Raw genomic sequence first — 18,796 nt, forward strand, 5'->3', positions numbered from 1 at the left:
TTTGTGGCTCTAAATTTCCTTCATGTCTTTTGTACTTTTTTGCCAAATGGGTCTTAAATTGCATTCATTATGGTCTTAAAAAAGTCTTAAAAAGTCTTACATTTGACTTGTTGAAACCTGCAGAGACCCTGAAGAGGAAGCTTCAAACCATTGGTGGCACCAGTTTACCAGAGTCTTTTCATTATTATACATAATTAGGGAGTATAACCTATTGATTCATTAAAGCATGTGCAGCTTGCAGCGATTTCTTTTAATTTAAACATTAAAAATGTTTAGGGTTTTTTTAACAAGAAGAGGATTTCAAGCTTGAGTTTTTTCTGAAGATTGTTTCCAGGAACCAGGAGCTGTAATAATGCTCGTCTCTGTTCAGCCTGTATTTTAAGAATTGACACGTCCAGGCATAAGTCAGCAGGAAGCTTGGATGACGTATCTTTGTTTAAAATGAAAATATACCAACGTGGTAGCCTTTACAGTGTGAGGGATGGCCATCCTTTACCAAGCTGTATACAGTACAGTGATGGGTTCTGATAGAAGAGTTGGTGGTGTACCTTCAGAACCAAAAAAATCAAACATCCACATCATGAAAAAAAAAGCTGGAAATGCAGCTCCATTAAGCAAAGCCATGTGTGCTATAATTAAGCAGTGACGAGCCGTAACCTTTTCAGCACTATGGCATTTCCGTCCCGCTGATGTATTGCACTTCCTGTGACGACTTGGCTCTGCATTTGCAGCAACTTGATATCTACAGAGACCTGAGCTTTGTCTCACCTTAAGTGCAGTCTAATCGTGAACTGGTCAGCGTGCAGCCGTCATTGTGTTAGGTTACCAACTAATTTGGCCTCATGACGAATTGAGACGGTCCCCTTTGCAAGATCGTCCATTGTTACTGACTGGGTAAATCCGGTCTGGATCACGGGTCATATATTGCTTATGTGTGCCTTATTGTAAATGTTACGTTAAATGTTTGCAGTTTGTCATGTGCGAGTGTTGCGTCACACTACACTACAGGAGTACAGTCTGCCTGATCTGACTCACAGTCACGGCTCCTTTTAACACAGCAGAGGGACTTTGATGGAGACAATTAAACCTAATCTCACTCGTTAATTAGTGTAATTCCTGCACTGAAACCAATTTATCCGGATCAATCCCCACTTGGGCTAGGGTACATTTTAGCATTGGATTGTTAGTTCGTCTTTGAAAATAATACAGCATGTATTATTTCATTTTTTTAAATTATTATTATTTTAAAAGAAAAGAAAAAGAAACTTCAAGTTTTGAAACTTTTATGATTAATTACTAAAACCTAATTAAACCCAAAATAAATCTGTATTAAAAAAGAGAGGCTGCAGAGAAAGATAGTGCGGGGTATTTTTTTTATGTCATTGTAACCTCTTTGGGAGATTCAAAATGTCACTGCCCAAAAGGTGATTTCATCCATTTATTATAATTTAATCACAAGCACATTGGCATTAGGTTTTACATATTTCAATGCAAGGTCAACTTCTGCTGAAGATGGCGCCTCTAATACATTTTCAATCATCCTTGTGCTTTTTGTGCTATTGACATTGTTCTGTTTAGCGGATTGTCCATCCATCTGTGCCATTACCTTATAAATGATTATTATTATTCAATTTAAAATACTCACAAGCTGCAGAGTATGAAAACGAATTAGACTCAAATGCTTACAAATGACATGCAAATACATCTTATACTTGTTTTTTTATTATTATTATTATTATTATCATTATTATTATTTTAGTCCAAACATAGTAAAAGTCAATCAGTAATTAAGAATGTATTGAATAGCCACCAGGGGGCAACTGCACTGGTTGCAGAAAGTCCACAGTTTGAATCATGTTTTTACATAATTCAAACTGTCAGTAAAATAAATTGTTGACAATATGATGTTTCGAACTCATTTGACATTCACAAAAGTTTATAAAGACATGATGGACTCAGTCATCTCGTGTCTCAGCTGCTGTGGATAAGACGTGTCCACAGTGACGCTGTCAGAATGTCCCGGAAGATGTTTATATCCGGTTATCTGGGCCAGTTTTCCAATCTTTTGCATTGCAAGGGCGTGTCTATGTGCATGCGTCACTATAGCGAGAGTCTACGGTCAAAACCCTAAGGAATCCGGAAATATGCCACTTAACCGACACTCGCTGTAAACGAGCGAGAGAACCTTTTTAAACTAGATTTGAATGCAAATTTCATACTGTTGTCACAGGCTGTATAATGTGTTGCACGTTTATTTATATTGTCCATGTTTTTACAAATTATTTAAGATGATTCCTATCTTCTTCTGAAATTTAGAAATTGGTCGGCCAATGTTCAATGTGCACAAGTCGCATTGACGAGGGGAATATTTCATGCCTCCGCTAACATTGGAGATGCAAATCTGATTTATTCCCACATACAAATGAGGCCTGAATCCGATCTGACAATCTCTAAATCCATGTGCATGTGTTTTTCCCCCGCCTACACTGTCATGGGTTATGTATGATTTGTGCCACATGTGGAAGAAAGGATCAGAATTGGGTCACCATGCAGAAATGCAGCTACACACACACACACAGGTGTGAATGGTTGACAATCACTCAGCCATGCACACCTGCAGCCCATTACACACACACACACACACACACACACATGCAGAGACCAAAGGACAGACACAAGGAAAGAGATCCCAGGGTCACTGCACTGCTGAAGTCACCGTTTTAATCGACGTGGCAAATCTGTGTCCTTGTGTTTCTAGAGCTCAGAATATTGCACTTTATTTCGTCTTTCACAAAAAAATATACATAAATCATCTTCCTCATTCGACACAGAGTCACTGCTGCTTGTCAAACAGAGTGGCAAAAAATGACACTAAGACAATAAGAGTAGAGTATTTTACACAAAAGGGTTTCATCACCCTGGAAATGATCATCTACAGCAAATCCCACTGTGTCCCTTCTTACTTTAACATCGTCTACTTTACTGTTTTATGTCCCTTTTAGTGCCTAACACGCAGAGGTGGATATGGACACGCTGCAGACGCACAGACCCATAAATTTCTACCTCCTTTAGGAAGCTGCGGCGTGTTTAATCAGAAACTTTTTTTTCGTGACAAAGCGGGTGTGAAGCAGGGGCCAGCAGACAAGCTCCACTGACGCTGATACGGAGGCAGATGATGACACTGGCACGATACAACGCAGATAAGGAGGAGGAGGAAAACGAGAGGTGTGGACAAATGGAGTGATTAGGTGTAGGGAGGGTTCATTTAGGAAGACAAACAGCTTCATTCAGAGCTTGCCAAGCACAGAGAAGGGTTTTCTCACTCCTCAGTTGGTTGAAATTTGCTTCTTTTCACTGACGAGGAATGGAGTCCCTGTCGCCCCTCTCTCCTCTGCTCCCATGTTTCCAGTGATAATAGATTATCTCGAGCCTCGTCTGAACAGCTACTGTCTTTGATTTGCTTTCAAACACATTTTCCGTCCGCATTTGTAGAAGTAATTTCTCCCCGCGCTTGATCCTCTGCCGATATTGTCACAGCCGCACTTATCTACATTATATAAGTGCAGTTTTTCTGTTGTTTTTCTTTTGCCTTTTTTTCCTTCCCAGACAGCACAGAACAACCGCCAAGTGCAGAGATAGTAGTCATTCCACAGTTATTATACAGAAGATGTGCCAAGCTTGCAAGCATTACATTTGATTTCCTCCACCCTCTAATTACCAGAATCCGATTTTTTTTTTTTTATACTGCTGGGAATGAAATTGCTTTAGAAATGAACAGATCTTACTGATTTTCTGCTAAACACCCTCAGCAGTTGGCTATGTGTGAGTGTTATAAAGGGATTTTAAGATGAAACTATGAACGTTAGAGGTGAATATTCAAAAACACGTTTGCACCCGGCATCGGGAATGTACTCATTTTTGCCTCTCAGGCCTTAAGCACATAGTAAAACAACTTTCCGTGTATAAGTTTTTCTTTTTTTGTGTGCTCTTAAAAAGTTTTCTGTAAACACAGCAAGAAATGTGTTCATGTGACACTGCCACAGAAGATAAAAGATAGCGAGATTAAGGGTTAGCGTTAGAGAGATGTTTTCTCACTCTGTGTGGCTAAAAAAGCATATTTAAATTAGACATATTATACCCTATTTCTACAAGTTAATATGAACTTTTCTGTGACATGCTTTGGTCAAAATACCTTAAGGATGAAGCACCACAGCAGTTCAATCACCCTGCCAAAACAGCCCAGTTCAGAACACTCGCTTTAAATGCAAATGAGACACAGGAAACTACATCAGCGTTACTGAGGCTCCAGCAGCTAACACCAGTTAGCATTTGGAAAAGCCATCATTTGGCGACTCTAGCCGGCACATTGCCGTCATATATAACATGTATCCACTGGACACGTAAATCCTCTGAGGCTGGAAGTTTGTGTAGAACTCTGTGCTGCACTGTGCAGCCAATAATAGAACACTTTGAGGACTTCTGCTCTTCTGGATACTCTTTCCCACGCTTGCACACGTTTTTTAGGGACAAAGTGGAGCTCCGCGTGACAACAATTCCAGGTCACCAGGGGTCCGTTTCACAAAGCAGGTTTAGTGAAAACTCTGAGTCTGTTAACCCTGAAATGAGGGAAACTCTGAGTTTTCCGTTTCACAAAGGGAGGTAAGTCAAACCAGAGAAAGAGGAGTAACTCTAGCCTGTTTCACAGAGAGAGATAACTTAAGCTCTCGGTCAGTTACCATGGTAACATGCTCTTTGAAACTAACCTGGTCGGGAGCAGGTTTTTCTCCGCAAACCTTGAGTTTCTCTCTGTCTCCGCCCTCTTTCAGACACACACGATATTTCATTTCCTCATTCATTCAGTCAGCAGAGTGTTGAAGTCTGTTCTGTTCTGCGTCTACATTAGAAGTTATATTAGGTGGAGACTATTTTCACAACCATGTCCTTTTGACAGTGATCCCGTGGATGAAGGTGCAGCATTACTGTTCAGAGAATTACATATTCGTCAGGAGATGATTATCAGACCGCGCATAGATGTTCTTACATTTCCAGACACTTTTCTTTTTGAGCGGTGCCGTTTCACGTCACAGTTCATCATTTACTTTCACAACCTAATCAGTCCTTACATTTCAACATTAACAACCGGAGTCACGCTCTCACATCACAGCAGAAATTGTGTGTCGCGCTGCGTTTTTTTTTTTTATAATTTTTTTTTATTTACAAATTTACAATTTTTTCTTTTATACAACGTCATAGATGCAGATCACTTGAACGTGATATAAATAATGAGAAGTCATTAATGTGTGAAAACAGCATTATGTTGGGGATAAAACAACTGTAAAATCAAACAGCCACTTCATATTTACTTTATGTAAAACATGATCAAAATGAGGTAATCCCATGAGATTATACCGAGGTCTTACCTGTTTGAACAATGTTTTTATGTTTCATCTTAAACTGCGCTTCTCCCCCGCGGGATTACAGCTAAATAAATAAATTTATAGTCTACAACTCAAGCAGTTTCCCCCTGTAATATTATTGTGATTGTGCAAATGACTACATTTAAACTTCCTCATCAGCAGCAGTGTTCTCAGACACCGTCTCCCTCTCTTTTGCTGCTGTTACACTTCCTTCTAAAAACATGCTCAAACTCACCGTATGAGCGCATTAATATTTTCAACTCCAGTGGGTGAAGAACGTCACCCTCCGCTTCCTCGTTGTCATGGTGACTCGTCGAAACGGGGCTCCATTCATGCTGTCTTTTTAGACTTGTGGTGCACGCGCTTAACTCGAGGTGAAACTACTCTGAGTTGAACAAACTAACTCAAATCAGCTGTTCTGAAACTGAAAACTCGGAGTTTCCTTTCTCAGAGTAGATCAACTCAGAGTTCAGGGTTAGACTCAGAGTTTGTTGAACCTGCTTTGTGAAACAGACCCCTGGTCTCTTCCATGTCTCATTGTGACATAGCAATGAGTGGGCAAGTCAACATGACGTGTTTATCTCCTGTACTTAGACTGAGGAGGACCACAAAAACATGACTGAGTAATTTTTTTCACACTCCAGAGTCCCAAATATAAGTATTAAAATGAATAAAAAGTTGATTTTGCATAATATGTCCCCTTCAAGACAAAATATTATTTGCAGATTTTCCCAAACTCTTTCTCATGTGAACAGGCCCTGAACATCTTGTGTTGACGTTGAGAGTTTTTGCTGCAGCAACTTTGTGATTTTTAAAAAAAAAAGTTTAGTTAACTTCACTAACTGTAATCTCTTCTATTTTAAATGAGAGGTGTTTTTTATTTTAAATTTTTATCAACGTAATTGACCCGGATGATGTGGGTTGGTAAATGCAGCGAGGGAAAAAGTGGCCTGTCAGTTTTCTGTGTGGGTCGGTGACCGTGTGTGTGTTGTTGGATTACTGCCATTAAACGTGGAGAATCAGCACCTACGCATGCCCGTAAGGTTTCCACCACTCTTGAATTATAGTGCGAACATGCATTTACACAAATAAATATTTACTATGTGCATGAGAGCTGCCTTCATGTTGCCCTTTCCGGAGGGATTCAGTGGCCGGGGCAACAGCACTTAATGTTGCTCTTCAGTAGAGGTCGTGTGTGTGTGGATGAAAGCCGTCACACAGAGATGAGAAACTTTATAACTCAAGTTTTTTCAGGTGTATCTGACATTTTCTGTTGTTTAGCCTCAGGCGTTTTTCAGGAAAGTGTTTTTTTTTTTTGTACATTTACAGATTGTAGTGTGGTGTGTGGTGCGTGGGTGATGCACTGCATGTGAAACCATTGAAGTTATAATGTCATATTGATGGCTATATGTTGTAAGAACATGAAAATACTGTGTTATAACACGAAATGTGGATTTAGCCGTGTTTAATCTGCTCTGATGATTATTGTCTGGGTCATCTGGCAAACTTAAAAGTCACAATGTTCTTTTCGGGAAAATTGTCGTCTGTCATTTCTGTTTATGTTTCTGAACATTTTGGTTCCAATTAGTTACTTGATGCGCGATGAGACGTCAACAAGACGAGTCTGTCCCTTTGTTCTTGTTGGATGAGTTTCTGTCTTTGTTTGTTTTTTTTTTTTATTCCAGCCACATCAATCGCCAGCTTGTCAGCAACTTTCTGCCAAAGTCTTGTCTCAGTCTGTCACAGCACCATGTGTGTGGTAATGAAGTGCAGGCAGCTCTGTGTGCCATGTAACATGTATTAGGAGATTGTATTTGTCTTTTTAAAATGAAAAGGTCAATATAGAAAAATGAAACGTGACATTAGTAGTTCGTCGGTACAGAGACTCCTGCTTATATTCTGTTGTCTTTTTATGCAAAATCAATGTTTTAATCATTTTAATACTTATATTTGCGACTCTGGAGGCCCTATGAGTAGGCAAAGTGGGAAAAGACGACTCACTCATGTTTTTGTGGTCCTCCTCAGTCTAAGCTTTGTCCCTAAAAAACGTGAGAGTGCAGGCGAGGGCAATAGTATCCAGAAGAGCAGAAGTCAGTGAAGTGTTCTATTTTTGGCTGCACAGTGCAGCACAGAGTTCTACACAAACTTCCAGCCTCAGAGGATTTACATATTATATATGACTAGAGTCTGCAAATGATGGCTTTTCCAAATGCTAACTGCTGTTAGCTGTCGGAGCCTCAGTGACGCTGACGTAGTTTCCTGTGTCTCATTTGCATTTAAAGAGACAGTCACTGAAAAGCGAGAGTTCTGAACAGGGCTGTTTTGGCAGGTGATTGAACTGCTGGGATGCTTCATCCATAAGGTATTTTGACCTAAGCATGTCACAGACATGTTCATTAAGATAACAGGGAACTTGGTTAACTTGGAGATATATGGTATAATATGTCTCCTTTAAAATATCTTGGACATTTTGTGTCATCTATGTGTTTTTCTTTCCCGATTTCCCATAAGAGCTGACGTACTTGCATTGTTGCATGGTCCTGCTTCAGACTGGTTTTCAATCCAGTGTCACTTGACATTTACTTTACACATACTCTGTATTTTGACTTGTTTGCCCGCCCTGCATGCCCTGCCCTAAATTGCATTTTTTTCCCCTTAAAAAAAAAAAAAAGGTGGATTTTCCAATTACAGATCCTTGTCTTTGGGTGTTAATTGCTGACTGACCTCTGGAGCCGTCGTGAATGCCACGCAGGTTTTTTAATAACCTCTAATCACAGAGAAACAGAAAACAGCAGCAATAGAAGACGAGCCGAGCTCCATTTTAACCCATTATACTTCAATAAGGGCAGTAATCTCGTACAAACACAGAGACAGCCGTGTGTGAGTCATCATGCTCTTTTGCAAAACAGGAGCCACTGTGATTTATGCTCACCTGGCCCTGAAATGACACATGAAACAAAACATTATTTTTTTCCCTTTTTTTTATGTGTTAAATTTAAATTAGGTCATATTGGTATAAAATAGCAGAATGGGGCTTATTTAGTTTGCATAAGTTCGAATTTTATAGGACAATTAAGTTTTGCTGATGCTATTTTTGTAATACGGGTCATTTTAAATCGTGATTGCTTATCAATGATGAGCCAGTGCTACTGGGCCATGAGTCATTTTTGCCTTCTTTCTATTTCAAAGCCTTTGTTTTGTGTGGGTTGTATAGGCTTCCCTTCAGCCACAGGCACCGGCTCGTTGGTTATCCACCTGGAAGACTACAATGACAACGCCCCCTATGTGGTGCCGTCGGTAACGCGGGTGTGCGAAGACGCCCACGACGTCGTAATAGTCGGGGGACGGGACAAGGACCTTCCACCCAACGGCGCACCCTTCAAGATAGAGCTGGGGAAACAGCCCGGTCTCGACAAAACATGGAGAGTCACCAGGGTCAACTGTGAGTATTTGAGCTTTAAAATAACTGTTTCTGGCCTAAAAAGTGATGTATGTCTGCACCCTGGTGAAAGTAGGGATAAAAATGAATGAGGGAAAGGAAGGGTGAGTGAATGCTATCAAATCACAAAAGTACATATCCCTGCCAGAGGGAGCAGTTCACCTAACTTTTTTTTTTTTTTCACCATGCTACGATGAATCTATGCTAAATACACAGCATGTCGATGCACATGATACAAATATGGAGTGAAATGATACATTGGAAAGGAAAGAGGGAGGAGGACAGACAGACAACCAAGACATTGATTCGGGGGGTTGCATGACCGACAGCACTGTCTGTGTGCGTTTGAGTGACGGAGCAGAGCTAAAACCTGCCCAGGGGTATTAGCTGTGACAGGCAGTGGGAGAGGGAGGTGCAGACACTCCTCAATCACCAACCACTGGAGGAGACAGATAGGGCCTGCAGAGAAAGAGTCCGCTCCGACTGTGCCCACATCGTCTGTGTGTGAAGGAGAGTAGGTGGTTTGAGAGGTTTTGTATTGCATCATGTCAGATAAGTGGTTTTATTTCTATTTAAATACTGTAATTGGGTTTTTTTGGACATAAGAGGGGTTGAATCAACATCTTTCAATCAATGGCTTATTCAGACATGTGACCTTGTTTTGAATCCAACATAAAATCAATTTTTTTGAAAATGTTCAAACTCAATGGGACCTCTTTCATTCCCACTCCCACTACACAAGTGTTAGTTTGCAACTCAAACTTTCACAATCTGAATGCTGAACCAATGCTTAGTTCAGAAGACGTCATCTCACATCTTGTGAATGCTGCAGATTGTTTTCATCCTCAAAGTTCACTGATATCAAGTTTTGTTCCCCAATTCAACTTAAGTCTAACCTTTAAAATCTCTGGATTTATGTATTCAGGCTTTTTATTCTTTATCAGAGAAACATGTTCTTTAAGTTCATCTTTTGCACTGGGTGTTTCATCTCGGAGAGTTTTGTGTCCGGCCAAGCATTGCAAACTATACCTTAACTACTAATCCCAAACATTCTCTATAATAGACATTTACTTCTGGAACACGGAGCAAAACGATGCTTTATGGCCCTCACAGTGACCAGATATCAACCCAAATGAATACTTATGGGAGATCTGGGAGTGTTAAACACTACTGCATAACCACCACTGAATGAATATAACCTGGGGGGAAAAAAACAGAGAAACTGGAATTTTAGGTGGTTTGAGAGGTTTTGTATTGCATCATGTAAGAGAAGTGATTTTATTTCTATTTAAATACTGTAATTGGTTTTTGGACACAAAGGGGTACAAATTAACATGAAATAGGTGTTCGCTTCCATCTTTCAATCAATGGGTTATTCAGACACATTCACGTTGTGTGTGACCTTGTTTTGAATCCAGCATAAAATGTTATTTCTTCTTCTTTTTTTTGAAAATGTTCAAACTTACTATGTGTATTAAAGTGTTAGTATTGAAGTGTTTACCTTCAAACTCAATGGGACCTTTCATTCCCACTCCCTCTCCACAAGTGATAGTTAGCCACTCAAACTTTCACAATCTGAATGCTGAACCAATGGTTAGTTCAGAAGACGTCATCACGCATCTCGTGAATGCTGCAGATTGTTTTCATCCTCAAGCTTCAGTGATAGGAAGTTTTGTTCCCAAAATCTCTGGATTTATGTTTTCAGGCTTCTACCTTTGACACTGTATCACAGAAACATGTTCTTTAAGCTCATCTTTTTCTACTGGGTGTTCCGTCTCAGATGGCAAGCATTGCATCTATACCTTAAAGGTGCCATATGTAAGCATGTGGCCAAAGACGGTTACTACATTCATATTCAAAATACCAAGGACATGATTTGCAGTCTGCAAAATATAGTTTTTAATGCAAATATTTTGTCTGTACTGTTGTTGTTGGTGAGTTCAGTTTGTTATATGAACATTATTCCTGAGTCTCTGTGACATATTAGGAGGATTTTATGGCCAGTTGCTTTAGATTTATTACATAATGCACCTTTAACTACTAATCCCAAAAAAATGAATAGGACTTTTACTTCTGGAACATGGAGCAAAACTATGTTTTATGGCCCTCGCAGTGACCAGATATCAACCCAAATGAATACTTATGGGAGATCTGGGAGTGTTAAACACTACTGCATAACCACCACTGAATGGGGATAAAACCCAGAAACTGGAATTCTTGGCAGTGAGCCCTGGTACTATATTGTCACTTAACTTGAATGACTTTTCATCTAAAATATGCATTTGCATTTTATTGTGCTTTCCAACAGCAGCCATGTTGATATGAAACAGCTGGTGAACACAGGTTATTATACTGTGTATTAAGTCTATAAAGTCTGGGAAAGCTATAGGTGTACTTTGATAAAACGCAGCCGATCCAAACCCAATAGCTCCCGTCAGTTCACTACTACAGTAGACGTTTTTGGCTTTAGTAGAAGTGGGATGTTTTACTGCACTAATTCTGCCATTTTAGCAGCGTATGTTTGTTGTATAGATGTTATAGCCTGGTGCCCACAGGCAGGTCAGTTAGTGACGGACAGATATGCCAGTCAGTCATCGCTCGCAGGCCAAAGGAAATGATTGATTTGTATGTGTATAAAAATGATCTCAGTCATCTAGTTTTGAGAAGTGTGAAGTCTAGTGAATCCCTCCCGGCAACTCCACTGTTAAAAAATGGAAATCTATGTGTTTCCATCATGGTACGGTTCAGTTTATGGGTCAGGCTTGAGTTTCGACTGAGAACACTACCTTTACTTGGTTGGCGGAGCGTTGGCGGACACAGCAGACAACGATCCGCCAAGCTGTGTTTCAGAATAGACAAATTGCCTCGATTTTCATGGGATATTTACAGCGATCCCAAAGGCGGTGGCATTTTTTTGTCACCCCCAATCAACCGACTACCCTACCGTTCCATTTTTACTCAGTTCCATTCTTTGGGATGGTGCCAAAGAATGGAACTGTTGGGTCTGGTTATTGTGGTACTATTCCTAACGGAATGAGAAAATTAAACGAGTTCTCACTTGATTTGGTTCCAATTGTTAGATTCACATCTTCTCTATTAGCACATGATGTTAATTGTGCAAATGATTCTGAAAATAGACCCCCCAAAAAAGCACAGCACATAATAAGTGGACACCCTTGTAATTGTCAAATCTCCAAGGCTTGTTTTGCAACCAGAAGACTCCATGCATTTTTTATGTACCATCTAATACAATAATGTGGAAGCTGCCGACATCTTCCTTTGTTTTTCCACAAAATTATTTATTGGGATTTCAACAAATTACATAAAAATTGTTGCAGAGCTCAACTTTAATGAAGCTTCTTCTAAAAACACCGGCTGTAAAAACAAATCTATTCATGTCTTGTTAAAAAATCGCAGATGAGCCGTTGTAGCATCGTTTTGCGCTAACACACACACACACACACATTTATATATAAATATAATATACCTTTTTTAAAGAATTAAAGCAGAAAGGGGTTCTGACAGTCGGAAAATAAAATGTGCTGCTGCATATTGTGGCTCCTTTTAACACGAAGCGAAGTGTCTCAGAAGGAATTTAAAAATGTGATGCAACAAAGCGTAACAGTCTTACGCAACTTAAGAGTTTGGAGTGGCTTTCCAAGCAGCTGAGGCATTAAGTAACAACATACTTAGTTCTGCCTTTCAAAAAATAAGCAATTGTTGAAGGGATGCACCGTACATGCAGCGTGGCTGTCCACCCACTCCATTAAACCTCTTTTTCCCCTTTCCCCTTTTCCCCTACTCCTCTCTGTGTCTCCTGTAGCCACACACTCCCAGATCATGCTACTGCACAGTCTGAAGAAAGCCAACTACCAGCTCCCGTTGCTCATCACCGACTCAGGGGTGCCCCCTTTGTCCAACAGCACAGAGGTCAAAGTTCAGGTGTGCGTCTGTAAGAAGAACAAGATGCACTGCAGCTCCGCCTACTCCCACCATGCCAGCCTTCTGGTGCTGCCCGTGACACTCCTGCTCACCCTACTCTGTAAGTACCATCACTATCACGACACACAACAACGACAAGTTATATCGTTTCTTAACATAGTTGACCCTAAAAATGATTGTTACCCATTAGATTTGCCCTTAAGTGTGCGGTTAGTCTTCCTGGGGTCCATCTTAAACCTATACATTTTTGAGATGAGACCTCTCTGGTGTATGGGAGTTTGCAGAATGATATCTATTCCTCTTTTTGGAGGTAAATTAGGAAAGCATGGGCCGATGGTACGGACAAACTGGCGAATCTGGAAATAGCGGAACAGGTTAGAGTGCTGCAAGTTAAATTTGGTGGAAAGAGCATCAAATGTAGCAAAAGTTCCATCTATGTAGAGATCACTGAATTTACTCAGTCCTGCCCTCTGCCACTGGACAAAGACAGGATCTAATTTAGCTGGGAGAAAGGCATGATTACTGCAGATGGGACTATAAAGGGAGAAGTCTGTTAGATTAAAATGTTGTCTAAATTGTGACCAAATTTTTAAGGTGGCAATTACAATAGGACATGAGGAGTATTGTGTGGGAGAAAGGGGTAGCTTCGAGGTAACTAAGGCAGGGAGTGATGATGATATATCGTGCGTATATACTGTGCTCCGCTGTGCAGCCACTCTTCCTCCCTCGCCTGCACTCTCGTATTTCACAGGGACAAGGGGGAGCTACGGAGGAGCTGTTAAGTACTCTGCCTGGCGGGGTGCCAATATTCACGGTGAAATGTGTCGCTATGTCGTCATTCCGAGGGAGGTTAAAACATTGTGTGTTTTATCACCTATACTTACACAAAGTGGAACCACTTAAACATGACTGAGTCTTTTTCACATTTTGGGGACTGGTATGGCCCACTGAGTCCCAAAATTAACAAAAATCCAAAAATTAATTGGTCACCCCTTCCAGGCAGAAGAACCGCTATACAGAACAGTCCATGTACAGAACTGTGCAAAAGTCACCAGTTTTGTTGTTTTTATGAATATCAAATTCTACAATCATTGGTTTTTGTGTTGGTCTTATATCTAACCAAGCAGTGTGTGTAATGCTCTTGAATAAGCACAGGTTTTTACCAGTAACACAAACAAAAAGAAGAGCCAGGGTCATGCTATTGCTCCAGTGTAGAGGAGAGGTCACACTAAATACTTGACTTTTTGACCTAAAACCCTCTGTAAAAGCTTTCCTTCTTCTGAAAAATATGTTATTCATATCTGCATACATGTTTGACATATTTGCTGGATGTGTTCCAATACAGTGATTGAGAAATAATTATTCTGTATGGTCCATTTTTAGCGATGCTAAAACAACAAATCTCATGTTGGACTAAGGACTTTAGCATATTTATTGTGGACTTACATCCCACTACGTTTATTTTGCATTCACCTTCACGGTAAAAGTTTCTCCTTTGCATTTATTTCACCACTTAATTTTACACTCCACTATCTCCTTTGAGTCATTAACGGAAAAAAAAAAAAAATGAAGCCATCTCCATTCACAACACAGGCCTAATGAAGGATATCCAAACACCTTGTTTGTTGAGAAGAAAAATCATTTACAACCTTAAGGCTGCAGCAGATGCTGTTCACCTGTCTGGGGGTTGTTGCGAGGTACAGTGAGAGTGATGAGCAGAGGAAGAGGACGAGGGTTTGCTCTCGGCATGAGACGGAAAAAAAAAAGATGAAGAGATGCTTAGTTATAATCATTCCCTTCTTTTTTTAAGTACTAATTTGTGTTTGACCATGTTCTGCTTCACTGATCATGAGTACAAATGCGCTATGTCTCCTTCCTCCTTCGAGCGCTTTCCTATATTCGCTTCCTTGTGTTCTATTGATCATAAAATAGCGCTCTCCCTCTTTCTTTCTCTCATGTCCTGTAAATTACCGCCATTTGCATATTTTCTGCCTGTCTCCGTTCCGTCAGCCAGCCTTGCCGCTGACTTTCCTTCCCCCCCGTGCCACTTCTCCTTTCTCTCTCTTTAGCAATCAGCCACACTCTCCCCCATAATCCTTTGCTTACAGGCAAAATCTCTGCGTCTCATCTTCTCATTTTCTCCCGGTATCTGCGAATCACAGCATCTAGCATGACCCATTGATCTTCCTCGGGGTACGGATCAATCTGTCTGTTGATGCATATCTTTCCTCGAGGCGGCCGTTCATAGCAGATGACTGTGCTGTGTGTTGGAAGGCTTTGTTTGAAGCTACGCCTTGAAGAACTCATCATCTCACTCTCTCATGATGCAGTTACACTGCTTAGTTACCTGCAACTTTTTTTTATTTATTTACTGTCTTCTTCTTCTGATTCTGGTGAGTTGCTGTACACAAAGTATTAAATTAAACTGACAATGCGTGGCGAGCAGCACTAAGAGAGCGACTGCACTCCAGCGCTGATATACCATTAGTCGCGCTTTCACTGCAACACACTAATCACAAGCGTAAGCTGTTGCTGTGTCAGCATTTGTGGGCGAGCAGGCTCCACTCGAAAAAAAAAAAGTTTTATGGCAGCGAGCCCGAGACTATCCCAGCAAGAACAGTCAGTCAGATTCTTCACACTCTCCTTTTTAGGAACACTGTGTGGTATATTCTGTGTGGGTTGGTGAAATTGTCTCAGCTTGAAAGTGTGGTAATTGGGTGGCTTATGATGAAATAAGAAGCTTTATTGACCACTGACAGTAGTGTTGGTTGTTTACTTAACAGACAAGACCCCTTTTGCACCTGGCATTAAAATGAGTTTTCCGTGAACTGATTACAATGATATAGTCCCTGACCACTTGTAAGTACAGGTGTTAATGCACCCGAGACAAAGTGCGGACGGGATTGTTGTCCAATCTGCAAAACCACTTCTGAAAGTGGTCAGAGATGCATTGAGAAGCACATTGGTGGCTCCAAGCACAGCTACACTCTTAGAAATAAGGGTTCTAAAAGTGTCTTTCTACAAGGGCTGAGGTTCTACCTGGAACCATTTGCTTCTGAAAAACCCTTTCCCGAAGAAAGGGTTTTAAAGCTCACATAGAGTGGTCCTGTTGCACATGTTAGTTATGGAGGTCTACTTACATACATTAACTTGTTTTTATGGTCAAAAACCTCCTAGTTGCTGTAAACGAGCCGATAGAAATCCTCTTTTCTAACGCTGTTCCCCAGCCGCGATATTTCAGACTTAACTCTCTCACCCAGGAGACGGAGTGTGTTGTGATTGTCCAGCCAGCGTAGTGGCTTCCCAACTGTCTTAACCGGAAGTGACATATTCAGCACACCTGCTCTCAGAAGCGCAGCTCCCCCCTCTGGAACGGTGGATGCACTGCTACTAATTATCAAAACATTGTTTTAACAGTGTTTAAAAATAGCTTCTTCACGACTCCCCGCCGCAGTCCCTTTATGACTTTGACCCGGAGTCAGACCCAGAGTCAGAAGACACTGTTGCTCCTGAAACACCTCCACAACAGACATTCTTCTTCTTCTGCGGTTCAATGTACACAACCAGATGTGCCCGGACTAGTGCCCGGAGCAGGAGGATCTGCTGTTCAGGAGAACCGCTGTTTACGTAACTGGACCGGGTTTTTTCAGAGATCTTGCGGAGCCCGAGATTACAATAAAACACAGCGTTCTCAACAGTGGCTAAACTGTTTGTTTCGAAACTTCAGGGCTTTGTAAACAAGGTAATGACGCAGATACACTCACTTAAAAAACAGCATTAATTGGAACTTCCGGTCTAGGTCCGCTTTATAAAAAGGGTCTACCTGGAGCTAAAAAGGGTTCTCCTATGAGGACAAGCCAAAGAACCTTACATGGTTCTACTTAGCACTTTTATTTCTAAGAGTGGAGCATCACAGCTAGCAGCTTCCCCTGCTCTAAAAACAAGTCGTAGTCCAAGCAATAGCACGACTTCACCTGGCCGTGGACTTTGTTTTTCATATGGCGACACACAGGATGGTATCACTTGTTGTTTGCTGCTGGAAATCTTTGCAGAAGAAGAAAATGAGGTGGGAGGTGACATAAGGGCGGGATGACTGTGATCGGATAATAATCGCATCTTGATGTGAACACCGGAGTATGCACGTTAATACCAGGTGTAAATGCATGTAGTGCTATCTGATCACAGTTTTTGGTTGCCAGTTGAAATGGACGGCCTCAAACAACAACATTGTGAGACCTCTGCATCACTTTGCTTGCACTGCACGTGGCAGAAGTTTAGAAATACAAAGCTTTCCAAGCAGTTGCCAGTGGGTTTTTTGTGTGTGTGTGTGTGTGTGTGTGTGTGTGTGTGTGTGTGTGTGTGTGTGTGTGTGTGTGTGTGTGTGTGTGTGTGTGTGTGTCAGACAGAGTTCACCCAACATGGCAGACCCGACATTACCATTCATTTAGCAACAGTGCCAATTATTGCTCCGGAGTTGGCCACGAACGAACCACTCAGCTAACGTCTAAAGGCGGAGGTGAGAGTGCCCATTACACTGGAAAAAGATGCTGAAGAAGAAAATGTGTGCGGAGTGAGGACATTTTGGCAAAGCGAGAACATTTTTGACTCACAAAGGGCTTTTCAAGGGTTAGGGTTAGAATTGGGTTAGTTGTTACGGTTAAGGTTAGGGTCAGGGACAAGGGAATGCATTATGTCTCTGAGGATCCTCACTACTGATGCTGTGCAAATGTGTGTGTGTCTGCTGGGCTCCAGAGGTTCCTCTAATTCTGTTGGAATCATCTCCACACACACACACACACACACACACATGCCTAGAGAGATGACTCCTTCTCAAGCTCATCACAGAGACCGGTGCTGGGGGACAGATAGAGGCGACCGATCAGTGCAGTGTATAGTCAGCTCGTCTGACGGAGAGGATCCTGTTTCAATTCCCTTATCTCCGAGCTGAACTCTGACCCCGCAGCAGAGAGATGAAGGGGAGAAAAATGTATAAGTGCCAAAGGGGAGGGGAGGAAAAAGAGGGATGGGGAATAAAGGTGTGGAGATTAAACTCCTCTGTTTTGTTCTCCTTTTTGCCCACCGGGCTACAGTTATACAGTGTACACTTTCCCCTTTTTTTTTATTGTGTCCCTGTATCAGTATCTGTATTTCTAGATAGATAGATAGATAGATAGATAGATAGATAGATAGATAGATAGATAGATAGATAGATAGATAGATAGATAGATAGATAGATAGATAGATAGATAGATAGATAGATAGATAGATGTGTGTGTCTGTAATATTTGTGTGCTGATTTGTTCAGCTTAGCTCACGAGGAGACAGAAATTGCCTATAAACAGAAGAGGCTCCCTCAGCAAGTGCTTGAGATCAATATTCTATCTGAGTCACACTTTCCCTTTGAAACAACAAAGCGATTCATATTTGTATGTTTAATGGGAACAGAAGAGACAGAAGGACGAGGATTCATCTGTGACTCTCCGTGAAATTGTACTCGAATCAAGAAAAAAAAAACGAAGAGCACGGTTGACTTTTGTCGGAGAGGCGGAAATATGGATCTCTCTTTCCCGCTGACAGATTTGTCTCTTGTACGAGTCCACGAGAAGCCAAAATAACTAAAGCAGTGGTGCTCAAACTTTTGATACTGACTTCCCACCTGAGGAAATATCGAGCACTCTGAATAAATAGGCGTAGCAAATTCAGCTCGGGGCATTTCACAACTGTACAGCAAGCACTCGAACTGGCACTTAAACTCTGCCTCACAATCTTCAGACCGCGTGAGATGCAGCCGCTCAAAGAGAGGTTTTTATTTTAAAAGTAGACAACACAAAGTCACGGATTCAAAGCAAAAATAATCCCAGATGACCTCAATAGATACTGGCGCTTTGGTCGCAATACACACCGACGTCAGAGGTGTCCACTGTTGATGAGGCCGTGTATGTATGAGAGACAGAGAGAGAGGAGCTCTACCTGCACCGCTGTAACATGAAAAAAGAAA

At 41.2% G+C, this 18,796-nt stretch overlaps 1 protein-coding gene across 1 annotated transcript in view; it reads left to right on the forward strand.

The window, feature by feature from the left end:
* The window catches only part of cdh13 (cadherin 13, H-cadherin (heart)), a gene marked incomplete at both ends in the record, with an annotated part of 310,410 nt that extends 296,995 nt beyond the window's left edge, over window positions 1–13,415 (forward strand). Inside the window, 3 exon segments of the mRNA XM_083893789.1 lie at window positions 8,632–8,859; window positions 12,680–12,898; window positions 13,393–13,415. Of these exon segments, the coding sequence (XP_083749915.1) occupies window positions 8,632–8,859; window positions 12,680–12,898; window positions 13,393–13,415 (470 nt within the window).
* Between the last annotated feature and the right edge of the window lie 5,381 nt (window positions 13,416–18,796).

Source organism: Microchirus variegatus, assembly GCF_963457635.1.
Source record: "Microchirus variegatus genome assembly, chromosome: 8".
Classification (NCBI taxonomy): Eukaryota; Metazoa; Chordata; class Actinopteri; order Pleuronectiformes; family Soleidae; genus Microchirus; species Microchirus variegatus.